General features: G+C 37.8%; 1 protein-coding gene across 5 annotated transcripts in view; it reads right to left on the bottom strand.

Annotated features, from left to right (window-relative positions):
* The window catches only part of KIDINS220 (kinase D interacting substrate 220), a 59,027-nt gene that overhangs the window by 19,700 nt on the left and 17,227 nt on the right, over window positions 1-22,100 (bottom strand). For all 5 annotated transcript variants that reach the window (XM_042876991.1, XM_042877006.1, XM_042877015.1 and 2 more), the window contains exons 12-22: window positions 21,897-22,074; window positions 21,348-21,512; window positions 20,718-20,897; window positions 20,219-20,384; window positions 19,140-19,291; window positions 16,934-17,223; window positions 16,395-16,535; window positions 15,559-15,802; window positions 15,280-15,368; window positions 14,637-14,781; window positions 13,063-13,225 (exon numbers count right to left, since the gene is read on the bottom strand). In XM_042876991.1, the coding sequence (XP_042732925.1) occupies window positions 13,063-13,225; window positions 14,637-14,781; window positions 15,280-15,368; window positions 15,559-15,802; window positions 16,395-16,535; window positions 16,934-17,223; window positions 19,140-19,291; window positions 20,219-20,384; window positions 20,718-20,897; window positions 21,348-21,512; window positions 21,897-22,074 (1,913 nt within the window). The remainder of the gene's footprint in view (window positions 1-13,062; window positions 13,226-14,636; window positions 14,782-15,279; window positions 15,369-15,558; window positions 15,803-16,394; window positions 16,536-16,933; window positions 17,224-19,139; window positions 19,292-20,218; window positions 20,385-20,717; window positions 20,898-21,347; window positions 21,513-21,896; window positions 22,075-22,100) is intronic.

Below are 22,100 nucleotides of genomic sequence, written 5' to 3'. Positions count from 1 at the left end.
GGGACCAAGGAGTTAAAGAGTGGCCTATTTCAACACTTGAATCTACAAAATAAAATGCTGAAAGAGAATGTGACATAGATTTAAATCAAATACACAGCTGATGAATCACATGAAACAAATTAGCTGAATTTTAATGCCAGCTCTACTTAAGTATGAATGTGAACAGTGTTCTGAATATGACCAACAAAGCTTCTGTTCAGAAGCCAGTAGCCCACTGCTGGTGTACAGATTGAAGTCTCTATTCTGACCTCCTGAGCTCAACGCCTTAAACAACGCCTTTGAAAGAAATTTTATACAAATGATAATCTGCTGGCTAAGAGCCACAGGAATGGTATGTGTCTGTACTTCTTAGATTAAAAAAAATACAAGGTTATATGTAAAGCACTTCAGGAGTTACTTTTTCCAGAATATAAGTACACAGATCTAAGAATTAAGCCCTGTGAACACTCTATTCTCATTGTCAGGCTAGATACTACTGAGGGAGAAAAATTGCCCTATCAATCACAAACATCAAAAAAACTGTCAGCATTGCTGAGTGTTTCTGTGAAAAACTACCTCAATATATATAAAAAAAAGGGCCTAAAACAGAATATTACATTGACAAAAGCTTAAAAATTCATTCTACTATGCCTCCTTACCACCAGCAGCCATAATTAAGAGCTGCCTTGGATTAAGTTGTATTTCAGTGATGTCCAATAATGATTTCCTCAGGAAAATAGTTAAAATACATACTGATAAATCATTTGAACGTTCCACTCAAAAGACCCCGAATTTGCTACAAATCTTTTCATTTTTGTTCATTTTTACATTTCCACGACTGACTGGGAAATAACCACCGTGGTCCAGCAGCAATGAGTGTTGCCAGCGCAGGCTAAAGGCAGATGCTAGGCCATCAGGCTCTGTGTGGCACAGCATGCTTGCCACCACCTTCTGCAGGAGAGGTCACCACCAGAGGACACGCTCCTTCACCACCAAGGCAGGTGGTGGTCAAAAGGAAGAGGCTCCACCCACGCAGAAGGCTGTGCTGTCCCACACTCCCTGTTCGGTCGGGTCAGGGCCCTGAGGACACCAGCAGGCCCTACGTCCATCAGCTCTGAGCTGCAGGCCAGCCCTCTCACAGTGCAGCAGAGCAACCTGGGATTAGGCCGCCATGAGAAGCATCACTGGTTGCTACTATTGCTTGACTCCAGAACTGCATTCAAGTGCAGGCCTTTGCCCTTGCTTCTTGCCAAAGCTCCATCTATGCACATTGCTGGCCTTGGTCTCAACCCACTGACTTCTTCCTGCCACAATCTGTGGCTAGAGAAACTCACGGGGATCAGAGGGATGTTTTCTGGCGTGGCCAAAGGCAACGCTCCTCCCATTTGAGTAGCGCAAGACTGCAGCCCCTGTCTGTGAGGACAAGGCCCTGCCCTGCAGGCACTCACTCCACCCAGCTGCTCCCCAGCAGGCAGACAGCCTTCTCTGCACAGCTCGGAGCTGGAAGGTCAGGTCATCCCCACTGCCCTTTCCAGGCCTCTTCCCCTGACAGCAAAAGCAAAGACTTTCAACAAGCTCATCTTCAAACACGTAAAACAACCTTCCTCAGCTGCAGCAAGTAACTAGGCAAGTAGGAGTCAATTAACTTACTCCATAAAAAGCAACTGACCTAATTAATTAGAATTATTAAGAAATAATTAGAGCAACAGAAGGCATAAGCAAGAAGGCATGTCATATTTTACTTATAATGTGCCTTTTAAGTTTTTCTTTTGATATAGTTTAAGTCAAAACTTAAAATAGTAACTTAAAATGATGAAATAATTTTCTCTTTCAAAATGATGCAAAACCATTCTTCCTGTAGGTCTTATGCTAAGGAGAAGAAAAACCTTGAAAATGTGGATCATTCTGAAATGCGAGACAAAAAATTTATGCTTAATAAGCTGGTCATTAGATATCTATTCTCTAATATCTAATAAACTAATACCACCGATTTAATATTTTGCAGTTGTGTATCCTGTTCTTCTTGCACCTGGTCAAAATAGCAATAGTGTCTGCAGGCACAAGGGTGTATTTCTTCCACATTAGACGTTCACATACAAAACAGTCCACAAAATTTATAGTACTATCAATCTATCAACAATAGCACTTGAAATACTCTTCAAGCTGCAACAGGTAGCTTGGACATTAAAAAGAACATTTGCTCACATACAAACTTGTATAAAGACAGAAATAAAAAGTCATCACGCACAACAATAAAACAGAGGAAATCAATGTTTACTTTAATAAAGACAAAAAAGGAAAGCTATGGTTTGACATCGCTACCTAGAAAGAAACTTATAACCCCCTCGCTGCATATTAAGCAGTACAGAGACTTCACTGAACAGATGCAATAGCTATTTAAAAACTCCTATTACCATAGGTATTCAGGAAAGCTTTCTTTGCAAAACTAATGATTCTAGCCAAGTAATGCCAGATAAAGCACTTCTGAGTCTTCTGGTTTTGACCACTTCAGAAAGAAAAAGCATTTTCTTAGAAGATGGACAGTTACTAAACTTCTAATCTCCCATGCCCAGTATCATGATCTACCTCTGAGTCATATTACAAAGGTCAGATTTTAATTTAACTTTTCAGAATACATCCCATGTCAACATCCTTTTTAATTAAAAAGTGTTAATAGAGTTTAAGATGCCTGGATTCATTTACAACTTCACAGTGCTATTTGAATTAGAGAAAGCAAAAAAGAATTTTTTTTAAAAAAGATATTACACAGATAGAAAAGCAGCAAAATGGAGTAGTGAAGGATTTAAGACTGCTCAAAAACTGCTGCTGCAAACAAAAAAAGTAATTGTGCCTTACTAATGAGACGTCCAACAGGATCACTCACACAAGTAAAATAGGAGAATACTGTATTAATCTGTTTACAGTATTTTAGACCAACAAATGTTATTTACAAAGCTTCTTTAAGGCTTTGTGTGGGGATTCTTTCATTCAATATCTTTACCTGCAGGATTTTAGATTTCCAGCAAACATTTGCAGTTTCTGTAGGATTTGAAATCACAAGGATATGAGCCACCGGTATTGTATAGCCAAAATAGGCATTTCCAGACCATCACCTTACACCACAGTGGTTTTTCTATTTTTGAATAAATATCCCACCTTTGACAAAAGCATTCATTCAAGTACAAAAAGACATTACTTCCAATTTTATTTCCTAACTTTCCTGACTCTCCCCAAAAGACAAAGGCCTCAGGAATTGACTCGTGAGTAAAAATATTTCATTTCCAGAAATTTGTGTTTACTGTGTTGCTGAAATTAAGACTTCTGTGTTCTATCCAAAGTTAATATCAACTAGAGGAGTTTTAAGTGACTTGAATTACACAAGTGTTTGGTTTGTTTTTTTTTTTTATTGGGATATCAGTAATGCACATTAACTGTAACTTCTTATATGCTTATCTAGAACGTAATCCAGAAACGTGACTTACCAGTCTACATTAGCAAGGTAACTAAAAAGAAAGGCAAAAAAAAAAATACTCAGAACTTCCTTTCTGTAGTGTTCTGATCAGCTTTTGCAGTCCTTTTCTCGCCCCAGTATTTTTTCAACAGAACTCTCCTCTTACTTGTCCTTTGGTAATTTCTGTCCTTCTCCTTCATGCCTTGTCTCATGTACTACACAGTTTGGGAAATCACAGAACCATAGAATGGTCTGGGTTGGCAGAGACCTTTGAGATTCCCTGGATCCAACTCCTCTGCTATAAGCAGGGACACCTTCCACTAGACCAGGTTGCTCAAAGCCCCATCCAGCCTGGCCTTCCACACCTTCAAGAGGCATCCACGTCCTCTCCAGGCAAAGAATGTCTTCCTGTCATCCAGTTTAATCTACCCACTTCCAGTTTAAAGCCATTTCCCCTCATCCTGTTTCTATATGCCCTTACAAGAAGTCTCTACCAGCCTTCCTGCAGGCCCCTTTCATATACTGGAAGACCCCTATAAGGCCTCACCAGAACCTTCTCTTCTCGAGGCTGAAAGCCCCAATATTCTCATCCTGTCCTCGCAGGGCAGGTGCTCCAGCCCTCTGATCATCTTTCTGGCCCTCCTCTGGACCCGCTCTGTAGTTCAACATCAACTGGCATTCTAGCCATTAATACTGGGACATAATTAGTGTAAGAAACCCAACTTTCTGTGTCCTTCATTGTAAATAAGAGACAATAAAAGGAAATTGAAAAAAAAAAAAAAGTGCACATTAAGTATTAAGAAGCAACGTCTCACTACAAGGCCTACAAGAATATTGAATTGCCTTCTTAAAATAAGTGATTGAATTGAACGTGGCCTGGGCAAAAGATTTTTGCAGAGAGCATTCTGACCAGAAGAGATGAATGTGGCACTTTCAATTTCTGTAATCACTAAAAAGCCACACTGCGTAAATTAATACATCAATAGATTTCATACAAGTTGCAAATCCCTCAAAAGTTAATTTCACTCTTTTTATTGAAAGGTATTTAAACAGTGTCAAAACTGGAATTAACATAATAACCTTCCAGAAAAGTTACATTTCAAACAATCTTGCTCATTTTAAATTGCTAGAAATTTGCAGAAAAGTATATAACATGCTTTTTAACAAAATAATTTAATAGGTACTTGTCTAAAACACTGTAATGGAAAAGTAGACAGATAATGCTTATCTTCAGTCTTTATTTTACTCCTTTTCTTCTTACTTATGTATATTAACAAAAAACCCTCAAATGATTTAGACAAAAGCTTTTAGCTCAACACATAATTGCAACAAAATTACAATAATTGTACCAATTAAAATAATCCTGAATGAACAGTTTGTCATCTTAATGTTCCAATGGTTTACAGAAGGATCTACTTAATTAGCTGAAATTGCTTTCCAATGTTAGTATCAAATGTCATTTGTTAAAAGTTGAACGATTTCGAAAATAATTTAACAAAGCAATTTTACAAAACACCAAGAACCAACATTTTCTTTTCAGCTGAATAAAGCAAGCAGATGTGTCATCAAATTGCTATAAAAATAAATGAGCCTTTATATGGGGAAAAAATAAATTTTACTACTAGTGCTACGGAATACTTTTTTCTGATTTTTTTTTAATGAAATCAATTTTTTTAATAAAATAATTTCATATCATTTGTATCTTAGTGGTATTTTTAGTATGCTGTAAATACTGCTTCTAAATTGAAGCAGTAAACAATTAAGTACAAATATTCAACTGCAGGCATTTTTGTGACTTCCTAGTTTGGTTCACATGGGCTTATCACACAAAAGATTTGAACTTATCAGTAAAATATAGCATCAAACGAATCCACACCACTTAACTCCAAATTCACAATAATCAAATGTTGTTCCACTTATTACTACATTAATCTTTACCAGCTGAACCTAAAGAAAAAAAGGAAAACCAGAGGACGAGTTGCCTGATAGAGATTAAGTATTCCTCCAGTTAGTTGGAGAGAAATATTTCTATGGTTACTTCCCATAAGTAGTAACTTCTGGGACTTGAAGAAAACACAACAAGCAAAATCATACACCCATACTGAGACTGGAAAGACAGTATCTAGAACTGAACAAGTCAAGGAATACCAATACTTTCCATGATTTATGAATTAGTCAGAGCAGATGTCTTCTACAAATTACTCCTTAGAACAGTGTAACAGTTACAAATGCATTAACAAAACCTAATAAAAGAACTACAGCTAGCTTATATCCTTCAGTTCTACCCACAAAAAGAATCTGGAATAAAAGAAAGCTACTATGTTATTCTTCAAAGCTTGATTATGTTCTGCTTTGACACGTGGATTTGCCATCCAACACAGCTAGGTACACATAGATACGTGGATGTTAAATTCAGCCGAAGTGATTTATGAATATTATGTTGTTGTGTTTAAAACAATGGCTACTTACAACTCTGAGGAAAGCACAACCATTTTCTCATCCTGGAAGATCTCTTTTTTTTTTTTTTTTTTTTTAATCAAAGACTTAAGATTCTTGATTTTCATAGTTTTCTTTAGTTTCTAAGCAGCATGTTTTCAAGGAAATTAAGTAAAGGGTGGAGCTCCTAAGCTGAACAGATGGCTTGTGAGTGTTCCTTCCATCTTGAGCCAAGCTATCATGTTCTAATATTTTGAATGAATGTGTAAGAATAGGCATGTCACAGAAATCCAGGGACCAGCAACAATTTGCCAGTATCCTCACAAAGCTGTCTCGGTACCTCAGTTTGAGCAAAGCTTGGGGAAAAAAAAGTGACAGTTAAGACTGTCCCTCATGACATCACACATGACAAGCAGAGCAACACCAAAGTAGCCAGGAGGAAATGCTTGAATAGAAGGCTGTGTGACTACTTAAGTTCTATGTCATTAAACAAAATGTAAAGTCAATTCTGGGGACAAGGACTCTCTTCTCTCAAGCATTAACAGAGTGAGTCATGGTCTCCTTCAGGACAATCTCCTTAGATACACCAGCTGTATTTCTCATTACGTGTCTCACCACGTAATGGCTAGAATTACATTCAGTTAGATAAGTAACCTAGATCCTAACTGCACAAGAGAGCAGAAAACACCACGTATCTATCAAATTATAGTTACAGGGTAAATACTCTATGCACAGTTGCATCCAGTCATGACCATGAACAACTTCTTACAGAGCAGCATTAACTTCACACACAGAATATTATATAAAACAGTCATCGCCACCTCTCTCTTCCACATGTTTGATTTTTTTTTTAATTGAAGTAACCTTAGCTGCTGTGATTTGTGCTGAATCTGATCTTTTCCTCCTTTTGTAAACACATTCAAACCACATTTATTTGTGCACTTTTTTTTTTTTTAAGAGCTTCAATTACTGACTCTCAATGATCCTGAATAAGCTTCAGGTGCAAGGAAAAACACCACAAGACTCAGTTTAGGACTCTGCCTACAGGAACTTCAGGGGTAAAAATTCAGACACCCGAAGTTCTTCTAGTGTTTACAAGGTTGCTTAGTCATTTTTCTGAATCCTTCTCTTGAACTCAAGAGGCTAACAAATGCCTGAAGTTCCACTTTCATCTCTGTAAATCTTAACACAGGGAACAGACTTTAACCCGTAAAGGCAGTCCAGCTACTAGAGCCATAACAAGCGACAGACTGGTAAAGCCACCATACCTAGAAGAGAACTGGTTAGCTCACAGCTGCAGCGTCTCTCATTGACACCTCCAGAGCTCACAGGGACAAAGGCCTACTAGCAAGATTGATTCAAAATCACTCCAGTGACTTCTAAGAGCAGCTTCCAATAGACAAAGCATTACAGATGCAGCTCCTTCTATGGTAAGGATACAAACAAGAAAACACGTTCAGCAGGTTGATCTCATTTAGTGAATAAACTTAATGAAGAAAAGGAATGAGAACATACTGCCCTTGTACAACTGGCTTTAATATCAATATTTTTAATTGAGAAGGTGTTAATATCTAATCACTGTTTTACTGCCTTAAACGTTAGAAAGTATAAGAAAAAAAAACGAAGCAAGATGGTTAAGATTCAGATCCTCAAACTGAAATGCTTAACCAATATCTTTGGTTAAATAAAAACAATTCAAATGTCTCAGTCTTGAGGAAAACCTGAGAATCTGAAACAAAGGAGAAAGCATTCTTTCCAAAGGAAACCAAAATTCTTCACAGCATGAGAAAAAGGAAAAAAAAGATCTGTGCTGATATTCATAGAAAAATTCTGAAGTGAAACTAGGGCTCTTCTCATCCTCTAAGATCTTGTCGACGTTGGTACATCCATTCTGAAATACACTGACTAGAATCTCACAGTGTTCAGAATGTAGATGGCACCACAGATATGCTTAATACAATAATTTCTTTCATCTCTTTGATGATAAATCCTAAAGACACAATTTCCTTTTCTGACTGCTGTTGAGCACTGAATGTATTTTTTCATCTGTCAGCAATGAATTTGTGAATGCTCCTTGTAGGTGCAGATCCACAGACCACAACTACATTAGTAGCCGCACAGATGAGATCATTTTCCCCAGTAGGTTAAGACAGACATATCCACAATGACTTGCATCTGCAATTTGCTCACTGTTACTTCTGCAACCCTCTGTGAAACAGTTGTCCCAATTAAATCTCCATATTGCATCTTTTCCCTCAGTCAGAGAGGGAGTTTCTCATGGGACTCTTACTCCTCCTTTTTGCTTCCCTCTTCTGCTTTCCTCAAACAATCTTGCCTGCAATTACCCTAAGTTTCAATACATGTGAATGTTCTCAGGATCTTGCTTAAAACTTCTGAAACTTCAAGACATTACATCACATTCTTCACATGTTCATTAACTCTGTTGAAAATTCATACTCTTGAAAAATATCTTCTCTCTTCAAAAGCCACTCTGCTTTTCCCAATATATCCTTTATTTAGATCTGGCACTGATATTCATTCTAGTGTCACGGATATTTTATGTAGTCTTCACAACAGCACATTCCCATTGCTGGCTAGTTTACAAGTGTGAAAAGTATCAGTTGCAAATGTTCAGTTAAAACTTGCTTTAATCTGGCAACTTAATACTGTGGCAACTTCATTTACAGAACGCTCAAGGATTTTGCTCCCCTTCAGGGTTACAAACGTTTGCTTTCTGCAATTTCTACAAGCCATTTTGGCATTACACAGAACTGACATTAGGGAGATTCTACAGTAACACAGAAGAGAACTCAGCACAACATAAATAGAGACAAATACTAAGTGTATGCTACAATAATGAATGCAAAAAGAACATGATAAAATGAATGAAACCAGAGCTGGACAAAAGACACAGTTAATGATCACAGATCAATGTGAACACCAAGGGGAAAGGAGGACACAATAGATGAGAAATCAGAATAGGGAGCTTAACCCTGCAAGGAGAAAGGCTGCATGAAAAACCTGTTGGCAAAAGAACACTTGGAAAGGCAACAGCCAAGCTCTAAAGAGTAAATACTGGTGCTACTAAGTATACAAACCAGAAGGCTGAAGAAAGAGATCCATACCAGCAAAGAGAAAAGCTGGCAAATAAGAGGACACAAGAGAGATGAAATGGCATGTTAAAGAAAGTACGAAGATTAAAGACATTTTTTCCAGAATCTGGAGACAAAGAGTGAACAATGCAGACTTAATATTTGTTTTCAAAATTTGACATAATTGAAAAGCATGGGCTTATTTCCATCTACTAAAGAAAGAACTATAACACAGAATGTCTACCTGTTACTAAGAGATAAGCAAGCAGCATCAGTTCACAAAGTCTGCCCACAGAGACATGGCAAAGTGATGCTCATTTTCTTTTCTTTTTTTTTTTTTCTTTTTTTTTTCTTTTTTAAGAAGATCCTAGGAAAACGTTGCTTGTGCAATATCTGATGTTTTACCATCTCTGAGAAGTATGGGACAGTAAGGACACATTACTCCCAACAGAATGATACTAATTAGTAGTCCTTCACATCAGTCCACATAGTACCTACAGAAAACACACTAGCAAATTTATTCTCTAGCCATCGTTCATGAAAAGAATGTATTAGTTTATCTGGAAGCGAAGAGCTATAGGTATATTTACTCAAAAATCAATTTGATATCTTCTCCCCCAGGAACACTGCAGCTCCGGGCTCCCGCACTGCTCTGAGTACTCAGCACTCGCAGGTATTAGCCTGCAATGTGCTGCCAGCAGCCAGCAGAGGCACAGCACTACCCAAGTGAAAGGTACAGGAGGTGACCACTTTAGCTTCGCTAAGGAACTGATGAATAGTTCTAGAACAGCTTTCAGTTGTCTTAGTTCAGTGTTCTGTAACTGTAACAGACAGCACTGCGATGTGACAGCAGACGGCTCTCCCTTTACTACATTATCTGCAAACTGCATAGGCAGGCTACTTTATTCTTCCATTTCTTGACGCTCAACTACTTGATTCTTTTCATTTCAGCCATACCTTCTGCATTGCTTATTCTTTGTCAACACTGAAAAACAAAGCACCTGGTGGAAAAGATCCCTGATGCTGTACCTGAGCGCAGAGCTCCATGAGGCAGGCACAGCACCGCGAGTGCCACCTGCCGGCACCAACTGCTGGCGGGGAACAGCTGGGAGCTGCCTGCCTCCAGAAACAGCCGTGCAACAGCTGTACAATGGGTTTGTCACCTCTCGTCATACCCTCCATGCACACCTGAAGTACCTGTTGCAGCTCTGTGAATTTCAGTTGAGGGCACCTATAACAGACCTACCCGATGGGTCAATCACTGTAAGGGAGACCAAATGCTGGACAGGACTGTGCCATCAAAGCCCTCACATGGGGGGAAGCAATCACAAATTGAAAACTCCATATATAAAAAGGCATCTCTAAAACTGCCATCTTCAAAGGAGGTGTCCAAGCAGCCATCTCTCCTCACACACTTACAGCTCAGAAACGCATCAAAACCAAAGAAAACGTGCACTGCCACAGGAAAATTATATTCTGGTTCCTGTTCTGAAGCACCAAAACATTTTCAAATAACTCCTTCCAGAATAAAAGCCAGGGAAGAAGTAACAAGCACTCAGTACAGGAGTAGAAGTTATATAAGTACAGAAATCTGGTATCTATTCATGGCACTCCAAATGGGAAAGCTGTTCCATCAACTAGAAAACCTAAGAAAACAGAGATTGAAGTTCTAAAAGAGGAGCTAAATTAAATACTCTATTTTGAATTGATACAGGAGTAGATATTCAAGCCAAATTACTTCAAACAGTTGTAGCTGAAGAGCAGTAATACACTGCTAAACGCTGAAAGGATTATTTTGAATAAAACAGAAGTTTCAGAGCTTCAGGTAATCCAAGAGGAGAGTTCACAAACCTTTTCATGCTCAGCACATGGTGAACACAATTGCCCAAATCATCAGATCTCAGCTTTGTCACTATATCATGAGAGCTGTAAATCTAAATCCTTACACAGGTTCAACAGAAGAGTGCAAGAGGTGCATCAACTCTCTTCCTAAGCATGGAGTGAGGGTGTCATTATGGCAGGTTTTGTTTAATTAGGCAAGAGATGGCACAGGGTTCTTCACTGTTGCTTCACATTACAGATCCTTTAAACACCATAAACTTATAAATCAGTTTATTAATGCCTATATTATGAATCTGCAAGCTACTCAAGTGGCAATACTACTTCCAGATGTGCTTCGCATTGCAAGAGGCAAAATTGCATGGTAGGTTTCAAGCATCTTCTCCACGCTGAACTAATAAACCCTGACACTGGCAACCATTCAAGTGTCTGTGCTAACAACTAATAATCCAGAACCAGAATAAGCCTTCTGCATTCAGTCGTGCCTGTTCTTTCCTTCCCCTCAAGTTGGTTTATTACAGATTTCATGTTACACTGGAATCACTAGTAAATGTTTGTTTGAGAACAATTCAGGTCTCTAATATTCCCTTCAGCTCCTCAGAAACATCAAACAGGTTGGTATTCCTTGAAGACAGCACTGGACTTTGCTCATTCCTAAGTGATTTAGTACTGCTGATGCTAATTAATCAAAGGGTACTAATGAGAACCTCAAACTAACTTCAGGTATATGTTTGTAGCTATTAATGCAAAGACTTCATATAGGCTTTCTAGGAAAATAACATACCTCCTAAGAGATTAATAATATCCCAACATCCTAATGGATGCCTCGCTACAAGAGAACTCAATATGAAGATTAAGATCTCTCAAGCAAGAGAGTTAAGCAAGCATGTGCAAGTCATCAGCAGGGTGAAGAAATAAACTGGAATCTGAATTAATGAAAAGGATGTGCTAACATATTTATTTCAGAGTAAGAATCTCCCATGTTTACTCTCTACCAGTACAAATGGGATTGCATGAAACAGACTAAATAATGTGCAATTAAAAAAGTTGTTCCGAAAATATCAGCAAAAGCCCAACAACAATTACTTGACAATACCCTCTGCTGTTTAGCAATGAATTACAGAATATCTTAAGCTGGAAGAAAGAAGACAAAGGACCACCCAAAATCTAAATGTACATCCAAAATCCTACATACAAGTGTGTTCTAAGAGCTCTGGCAGCTTTGGGCTGTGCCCACTGCCCTGCAGAGCCTGTTCCATGCCCACCATCCTCTGGTGAAGCACCTATTCCTAATGCCCAGCCTGATCTTCCCTTGATGCAGGTGACAAGGAATGAAAAAAAGCTGAAGAATCTGTATCCATAAAAAAAAGTTTTGCTTAGATACAGTGTCAAAATCTTTCAGAAATAGTAGCACAGACTGCATTTCTTTCTCAGGACACAATCATCCAACAGTTTGGCCCTAATATGGCTTAATTTAAATCTGTTTCATAACTTTAAAAAGAAAGACAGCTGAGGTTTTCCCTCAGTAGCATTGAAGAAAAATGTCTGATATGAGACATTATCTGTACTTCTGCGGATTTTTCTCATACCAACTGGTCTGGAATTGAAAATCTGTGTTAAAAATAAAGAGACTGCAGTATTTGTCATCTTATTCAATCAGAAAATGACAATTCTACCATCCTACTGCCACCAGGTCGCTTCTCACTATCCACATTTCCTTTCACACAAGCAGTGCAGATCCAGACAGGCATGTTCACTGGAAACACCTCTTGCTCTCAGAAGCAATATGTAGGTAGCACTTACAGACAGCAACTTGCATCAGTGACCAAGAAAGAGCTCACATTCCACCTTCACACTCTAACTTCAGTAAAAAGAATACTACATCCTTGAGCACATCATTAACAGAGCACTAAAACTGCAGAGATCTTTTTGAGTAAAGGCAGTCTGTAGAAACCAGAATCTGCACTGAAGTCTAACTAGATAAACTTAGCTTGACCACTGTAGAGATGAAAGTTAGATCAAGAAATAAACATACAGTTACCTGTAAAAGAATTCCAGTATACTACCCTTTGGTTTTAACACAAAGAATACATGGTGCATTAAATGGTGATGAAAGTCATTTTACAAGTAGCCAGAAGTTAACAGAAGAGAGTTAGACCGTAGGAATTCTCGATTACAACTGCGTCGCTGTCTGAAAGCCACAATACCCCAATAATCATTTGTAATGATTATTTTAATCATTCAAACTACATACCATCCACCTACCTCTCATAGATGGTTTTTAAAGTCAGTTGATCTGGAACACCTTCAGTCTCTTCAAGATGCAGTATGAGCCACGACGTTCTATATGGCCACTGCTCTGTGAGATTGATCCAACTAGCAAGCCTATCCCAATTGAAGGTGATTTGATTTGCTCTCAATAAGCGACCTAATAAAACAGAAAAAAAGAAACACAGGTGTTTTTATGTTGGCTGGTTTTTCTTTTTTTTTCCCCTTTCCAAAGATACCTTCCTCATCCTCTCCCTTCCCTCCAAAGTAACAGTTATGTATGCCCTTATGTCCCTCATCCTGATCTAAGTACTTTCTGGTATTATAACTTTTAGCTTGGAGCTGAAGTTGACGTTCTCATTCTGTTACAGGTAAACTTCAACAAAACTAAATACAGAAGTTCACAAAACTCATGCTAATGTGGTGAAAGATCTTTTGTGCACTGGGATACAAAACACAGTCAGAAGAAATAACCAGAACTGCCATCTTTATCAGTCAAAGAAGTGAATTTCAAAGCTGTGAATAAAAAATGGCTTTCAGTTAATAAGACAAGGTATGAATTACAAATAAAGCTCATTTTAGAAGACAGAAAAAGGATGAGTGAACCAAGTTAATAAGTTTTAGCAACTTTTCCTTACAGAACTGCATTCCTATTGGTGAGATGACATTTAATGTACAGCTTGAAGGCTCTGCTCTTGGAGTGCTTCATGACATCGTTAATAATCACAAGTTATTGCACAAAGTTTTCTTCCAGGGTATCTTCTGCTTGTTTTTACAGTATTTTATTACTACAAATATCTAAGTTTGTGATTTTGTTGTACTTCCACATTTGTACTGAAATGTGCCAACGATAACAACAGTGTGAGGAGATGGTGTATTTACTTAGAATTTTAGCTCTGTTTTCACACATAAATCATCTCTAGATGTAAAGACCAACAGGAAAAATAAGAGAGACTCTTCTACTAATTAGATCACTGCAAGATTTTTTTACTTCAGCATTAAATGTTACCCTAGAAAGACAGGTCACTGAACATAATACATTACTGTTAGTATTGCTGGTAGGATAGGAGAGTATCAGTCTTCCTATCACTCAAATTTCATTAGGCATGCTAAGCTTAGAAATCCTATTTTCATACTTAACTCAGAACTTGTAATAATCTGATTAATACTGGGACTGTTAAAACACAAGAACAGTGCCCTTTTCCTTCAACACACACTACTATTCACTTAGTTATCTATCTGTACAGCACACTACCATTCATCATTTGGTGAGGTCCCTTAACACATATTTCCCATAATAACTGTGATGTCAAATAGTGTTAAAATATTTTTAATATTTAAGACAATACATCTGATACATCCACGAATCCCTGAAGTTTTCCCGTTAGTCCTATACAGGTAATACTATTTATTCCACTTGTTTCTGCTGAATAAAGGTCATCCTCTACAGGGGTCCACTTCCTACTCAAACGTTCAGAACACAAAGACTGGAACAGGTAAAACAACAGAATCCTTCCAAAAAAAAGCTGGCATTTGCCTTCATGCCACAAGAAAACAAGTGCAACGCTTACCTGTCACTGAAACTATGTTCAGTAATCTTCTCATGGTCTGAGGACTGATATCACTGAACCAATCCTCTGTAACCAGAAGCTTTGTCAAATCAAAGGACATCTGGCGAGTAATGGTGCGCTGCATCTGGCGCCTTCGATAAGTATCCTGATGGTGACACACAAGAGCAGGAAGTACTGATAGGTAACAAAGTAATTTAGGTATTTGAAACTGAAATAATTTTACTTCGATATCAAGTTAAAAACCTTGTGAGTAAATACAACTGTGAGGCTGAAATACCATAAAAATATCTAGCTGAATTTAACTGACTTAGGTACATAACATCTGATGTAACACATGAATAGTATGCTGTATCTTTCAGCATTCATAGAAAGCTTAAACATTCCACCAGTTTTTGAACATAAAGCTTTGTGGAAAAGAACACTTCAGTGAACAAGCACAGCTTTTCTTCTTTGATTAAAAAAAAATCAGTCTGCTGATTTAGGAATATAGTTCTCCTATACAGATCATACATTCTAACTTCCAAGGAATAGTTTGACAAGTCTTCAAAGTTGATGCCATTTAATACATGAAAGAAAATGAGAAAAGAATAAGAAAGAAAAACCCTATCACCAGTACTGGACCATTTAGTATAACATCTCTCACCCGCCTATTGAGAGCTGTTTTGCTGCCAAGCTTGGTTATCTCCCCAAGGCTGTTCTGAGAAACTCTTCTGTCAATCTCTTCATGCAATCCTGCCAGGTGAAAAAAAAAAACAACCAAAAACAAAACAAAAGGCATTTTCTTTTGTTATTCACTCGTATGCATGTGACTGCATTATAAAATAACATTAATAATCTACAAATTATTTAATTAGCTCATTCCAGGAAACAGATTTTACCACCGTTTTTGTAATCTCAGCATTATTCTCCTGCATAACTTTACCTGCATTATCTGTGTAAGGAACATCCCCATTGGTTGTCGAAGCTACCATCAGTTTTTTTGCATTACTAAGCCCTCGGCTATTCAGAAAAACAGGCAGATGGACTATATTGCGCATGTAATCATGTCCATTTATGTTTGAGTCACGTAGAACACTGTTGAGATTCTGGTTAATAGCTTTTATAATTATGTGTGGGTCACTCGCAAAAATAGCAATGAATGGGCCTTTTGAAAACAAGACTCGCACCTGTAAGAAAGGAGACAGCCCAGTATTGAGTGTCAGTCATCTGAACATCTGATTCAACATTTTATACTCTGTCCTAGATAGAGAACCAGGGACATACAGAGATGTCAGTTTCTTCGACATGACATATCTATGGACACACCATCCATAAGCATACTTGACACATTAGCAGAAGCACTTAAAACAGAAGTCATTAGCAATAAAATATTATGCAGCAATGTCACAGTCCCTGGAATATTTACCCTGTAAGTATTCATCGTCTGAAGCACTTCAGAAAGAACCAAAACCTCTTCAGACAATGTAAGTTTGTTTCAAAAAGATCTCAGTTTTCTAATAATTAGCACCCGCTGATTTCAAAACATTCGCACTTACAAACATGTGCAGTGCCACTAAGATGCAGCTTTCAACTTCTGAGAGCTGCTCCTCTTAGTGTTACAGCTATGCTTCTGCACACAAACGTTTAAAAATAACTACAGCACAACAGAGACTCTGTATACAGGCTTTCACTCTAAAGAAAACGCAATAAGTGGATGAATCTGAATCATCTATGGAAGAGAGAATCCAGAGCTCATCTCTGTATAATGATCCAACTCACGGTATCAAGCATTTGTAAAACTTTGTCCTGTTCACAAGCATCCAATCCATCAATAATTACAACAAGTCTGGTCTGATTCTGAGTGAAGCTGTCAATGGTTTTTGCCATTTTGGCCATCAGCTCCACTTCACATTTCAAAACCTAAGGGAAAAAAAAAAAAAAAGGAAAAGCAGAGAAGGAAAAGACATTATTATAACACTTAAGTCTCAAAAAAATGCACCTGATTTCTTTGACAGATTGTTACTTATCCCAAAAATACTTCAGTAAGTTTACAAAAATGAATGCTTATAAAAACTGGAATTCCTCCCAGAAGTGCAAGAGTCCTAGAAATCTCTCTTCCAAAACATTCATTCTTCCAGTCACACTGAAATATACAGCAGCACAGCCTACTCTGCTTTAAAGTAACAAATTACCCTTAGCCTTGGTTGCTCACCTTTAGAATGTTTAAGAAGTTATTCTTTCTAGTCTCACCATCACCAAAGTAAGTTGGGGGGGGTTGGGTTCACGTCTTTTAAAGGCTAATTCACACAAACACTTACCTTCATGAATCCCTCACTTTTCAGCTTGTGAAGCTTGGAGGCAGCATGGTGAAGACGTTTCCTTTGAGAATTCAAAACTGAATCCATCACTTGCCACCACGTGCGACAATTCAAGATAAAGGCCAAACCAACAACACACGTGACTGAGATAAGAATAGCATTCACTGTCATGTTGGTTGGCTCTACATTAAAAATTGCCAGCAGGGCAACCGCAGAAACAACACAAGACAATATGAACAGGAAAATCACAAAGGATGGGAGACAGCATGTTTTCTTCCATTTCTTTTTACCTAGAAAACAAGTATTTGCTGTTACAATGAACATAAGATGTCATTACAGGTAAATTCATAATATATTAACCTGCACACCTCTTACAATAATTTGCACCAAAGGTTAGTGCACTTTTACAATTCAGTTACAAAAGTAAAAAAAAAATCACCTAAATTTGCTAAAAATCTTGGAAATCATAAAGCAGAGAAGTTTTAACCTTCAGTTTGTTTCAAGAAATCCATACTGGATTGAAACAACCTTCATTAAGCAGCTTTCACACCAGTAGTATCAGCCCTTTTATGACATCCCTCAGTTAAGTGTATTTCTACAAGTTGAAGGCAAATGGTGGAGTAACTACCTGGTTTTGAACAGAAATCCAATCTTTAGGTAACCCAATAACATTTCCATTGGAGAAATGACTCAAAAATGCAAGCCACAATTTGAGATTGAAGCTCTAGGCTCACCCTTTTCTGCATGCTAACACATACACAGAGTACATAAAGAGCAGATGATCACAAGAGCTCAGAGAAGGCTGACTTATCCAGGGTTGATAAGGAAGAGACAAGAGAACACGGCAGTTGTCGGATCAGCAGACCTAGCAATTTAAGAAACAGGCTTTTTGTTGTTTTAACCAAAACAGCACCTTCTGCCTTTGGGAACTGTATGAGCAGAGAAATTCAACACTCGTCCATGTCAAAGAACAGAATACAGTAATAATCTAACAGAAAATGATGAAAGAAAAAAAAAAAATAAATATTTGAACTTCAATGAAAAAAAGCTATTCTGAAAGAATTTCAGACCACTTACGACACTCTAGACCAGGGTTTAAGCTGGAAAGGTCTTTCCCATTACTGACATAACATGACAGGTTTGTGATGCAGTACAAAGCAACAGAAATGCACAATGACAGGACTGAAGGGCAAGAAGCAAAGAGTAACGGCTCAGATAAAGATGTGTAGAAGTGAATATAAGTAGGGATGTAAGTCTCCTCTAAATAGAAAGAGACAGGAATGGATTACAGGGGGACTTACAAATCAACAAAGAAATGGCAACTGAATGTGTCTGCGAGTGTAGAGACATAACAGACATTAAAGATAAGGAAAAGAAAACCATATGGAATGTCTGTGAACATCTAGAGACTTGGAGAGGTTTTGTAAGATCAAATACAGAATTAGAAAGAGCACAAGAAGGCAGCAGAGCCAAAGAACACAAGACTACGGTAGGACAGGTGAAGGGAAATGGGCAATTACTGCAGCTTATCACAAGAACCAGCACTAAATCAAACCTTGCTTTCAATGAAATTACAGCACCATAAAAGCTGAAGTTAAGGAGAGCTTCAATGAAGGAGATAAACTAGAGAATGTCTAATACAGAAACAAGGGAGAAAAAAAAAAATCCATGCAACAGTTTGATAAAGGACATACAGTGAATTTATGAAAGAATAACGAAGAGCAAGTTGTGTTTGGCACACAGGATGTGTCTTCCACCCTGAAGAATATAGAAGAAATATTTCATTTAAGGACAACAGATTCCTGTGAGAGGAATCTGTGAGATTCCTCTGTCTGATAAATTCAAGCCTAAATGAGGAGAAACTGAACTCTAAGCAGCAATACATTTTCTACGAACTGAAAATTCCCCTTCACCTCACAGCATTATACACTGTTCTGCATATTTTTTTCAGCAATCTGCAGGTGGGACAGAAAAAGTTTCTCCCACTTGGATCAAGTAAGAATACTTCATTTCATCTTACCATATCTGTTAATAAAATCAAGATAAACAAAAAACACAGAGCATTTTTCTCTCCAAGACAACAAAGAGAATTTCTCCTGCACGATTACAGCAGTTTCTAAAAAGAGCTTCTCCTATGAGGAACAGAACCCCTAATAACAGTGCACTGAAATGGTATAATCAGAAATGCCACTCAGGTAATAAAAACCTTGCGTATCTTCTGTCTTGAAAACTCGAAATAGCCTTGTTGCTAAGAAACCAAATTCTCTTTCACATGCATCAGAGAGGGTAGCAATCATCTCAGCCAATGAAGTTTCTCCACCTACACTGGACAGTCTATTGTAGTCCGTGAACAAAAATCTGAAAGAAAAAAAACATACATGTTATATACTTTGGAAAGCTTGAAATAGTTTTAGATCACCAAGGCAAAAACCTTCCTGCATACCAGTAGCTGAAAGATTTCTTTTATTTGGTTTTTCCATCCAAGCGGGAAAACATTTAAAATACTTCTTTTTTTAAATCTCTAACATAAAATTACACACTTATTTGTCCCATTATCAACTTCTTTTTTGGCCCACTTCCTACTCTAAAACTTATTAGATAAAAACGAAGACAGCCATAATGGTAGCTCAGACAGCAGTAAAAACAAAAATATCTTCACAACCCCAGAGAATAATGTCAACAAGTACTTCTGAAGTCACATTCTGACATTTATCAAATATTCATGGCAGATCAAAAAACATACAGAAGAACATCACATAAAAGCACCACTGGGCTAAATTAACAGCTTCTAAACGACAGCAGTATACAAAACCACAAAACACAGTTTAACTTTTGTGGCTTACAATAAGCTACAAGCTTTGAGCAGCTTGATGCTCTACTTGCAAGAAAACGAAAAAGGTCTTAAAAAGATATCCTAGCAACAATAATCAGTGAAATAAGCATCAAGCATAACTCCCTGGTATAGCCCACTACTAACTTCTTACTTTCTCTGTCACAAATTAATTAAACAAACAAACAAACAACAACACAACCACACATCACCACCAAAAAGCAGCACCTTCCACTGACAATGGCACAGAGTAGCAACAGTAATTTGACAGAGTAGTTTCTTGATCTTTACACCCTCAAGAATTTACTTGCATCAGCCTTCATGGCTGCTCTCCCAACAGGAATCATAACAGTTTCACACAGGACAATATGCACACACATTAATACACACAGTCCGGAAAGCGCCAGAGCGAATCTGAATTTTTCATTCCAGACTAAGCAAGTGAAATAACCAACCTCACAGGTAAAGCTTTAGTGGTTTGCTCTGGTAACTCTGGTGGGTTCACAAACATGAGTTTCAGAAGCAACTCTAAGTATCCAATGTGCCTTGCCAGTCTTGTACTCAGTACCCAGGCCCAGTTCCAGCTCTCACCTTCTCTTCGACCACCGAAATAAATTACAGCTAGAAGAAGGAAAGAAGTCTGTTTTAGTGGAAATTCACAACTGGAAGGAATCATGAAGTTCACATACAGGTAGAGAGTGAAGTTCAATGAATTTCAACAATTACGGCCAGAAATGAGAAAGGTAATAGCAACATAGTGAAGGTAATATGCATGGTTTTTGACTGTTTTCAAGAACATCTTCTCACAAAGTACAACACAAGAAAAGGGTCAAAGGAGGTCCAACTTCCCACAAAATCAGGTTTTCCTCTAAAAGTTTGTCTACAAAACAGAAACTAATGCTAAAAATAGATATTTAGCAAAAGCCATCAGAAAATACGTAAAAACAGACTTACTAAAGAAAATGTAGAGCACTGCTAATAAGCTGAGTGACACTGCTATTCCAAGCTTTGCATCCACTGTGAATGCAAGCAATAAACCCAAACCTCCACAGAGCAAAAGTGTGAGAAACACAATCAGCCAGGAGAACTGAAACAGAGGTTCAATCTGCTGCCCAGCAAAAGTCTTCATTTCATCTGAAAAACAAAGACCAGTAAACATGCTAAACCATTCTAGACCAAAAGGCACAGAAATCATTATACAGACCCTCATTTATTGAAGATATTTTTTCCTACGCTAACTTCTCCCTAATATTGACCAAAACCAATGGAAACTTAACTCATAGTTATAATGGTTATATAGCTATAACTCCTCTTCAAAGAGGAGTGCAAGAAGTTTTCATCCACACAATAAAAAGATCAACAACAAGCAGGAAAGAAATGCTGAAAAGCGTTCTGAATACACAGGAGTTAATGAACATCACACTCAAAAACGAAAAATGCACACTGCTTTTTATTTATGGTGTGGTACACAGATCAGATACAGCACTAGATGAACCAATGGCTGCTGCAAAAGCTATCAACACCAATGTGAAGATTTCCATAGGTGTATCTGAACCCACAAAAAAAGGCTACATCAAATTTTACCTTCTAGTTTCTTGAGCAGGAAAGATTTTCCACTTCCCCACTGAGCATATAAGCCCACACAAATAGGTGGCTGCATGGTTGGTTCACTCAGAATATCTGCTAAAGCACTGCTATACAGATCATAACCCAGCATGTCACCATCAGATTCCGTGGGAGACAAATGTCCTGTAAAATAAATACTGTGTTACAAAGCTTTGTTTTAAGAAATCCTATCAGTATGACAATTTTGATACATAAATTTATGACAGGTTTACCAGGTTTGTGTGCATAACCCTCTCATATAAATTATTACTGTTATTAACACAGCAGTATTGGTGTTACACTCTTGTTGGAATGAATGCTGATCACCTATGTATTATACAATTATCAAAACTATTAGAGCTTACTACAAATTCTCCAACAAAATGACAGCAAATGAAAGAAAATTCCTATGTAACCAAGTCTTCAGTAAAAGTGATTAAGAGAAATGGTGTAGTATGCGATGCCACAGTGCAAAGATTAAAAATAGAAGGTGCGTTTGACCACTTTTAGGCCAATACTTCTACTCACTAGCTCCAAATATCTGTGTTAAAATACTCTTCTGGTGGCTGCAGTCAATGTTGTAAGGTGTTTCCCCTGCTTTGTTGGGTCTATAAAGCAATCTACCGTCTTTTGGATTTCGCAAGAGCAATTCAGCAAGTTTACGGCTTCTTCCACGAATAGCAATATGAAGTGGGGTGTCTCCTTTCTGCAAGTCAGGAAAAACAACTGGTA

Source organism: Lagopus leucura, unplaced genomic scaffold (genome assembly GCF_019238085.1).
Source record: "Lagopus leucura isolate 7727_CA_CO unplaced genomic scaffold, USGS_WTPT01 Super-Scaffold_73, whole genome shotgun sequence".
Taxonomy (NCBI): domain Eukaryota; kingdom Metazoa; phylum Chordata; class Aves; order Galliformes; family Phasianidae; genus Lagopus; species Lagopus leucura.
The sequence above is the reverse complement of the archived record's forward strand: the minus strand, read 5'-3'. Positions and strand labels throughout refer to the sequence as shown.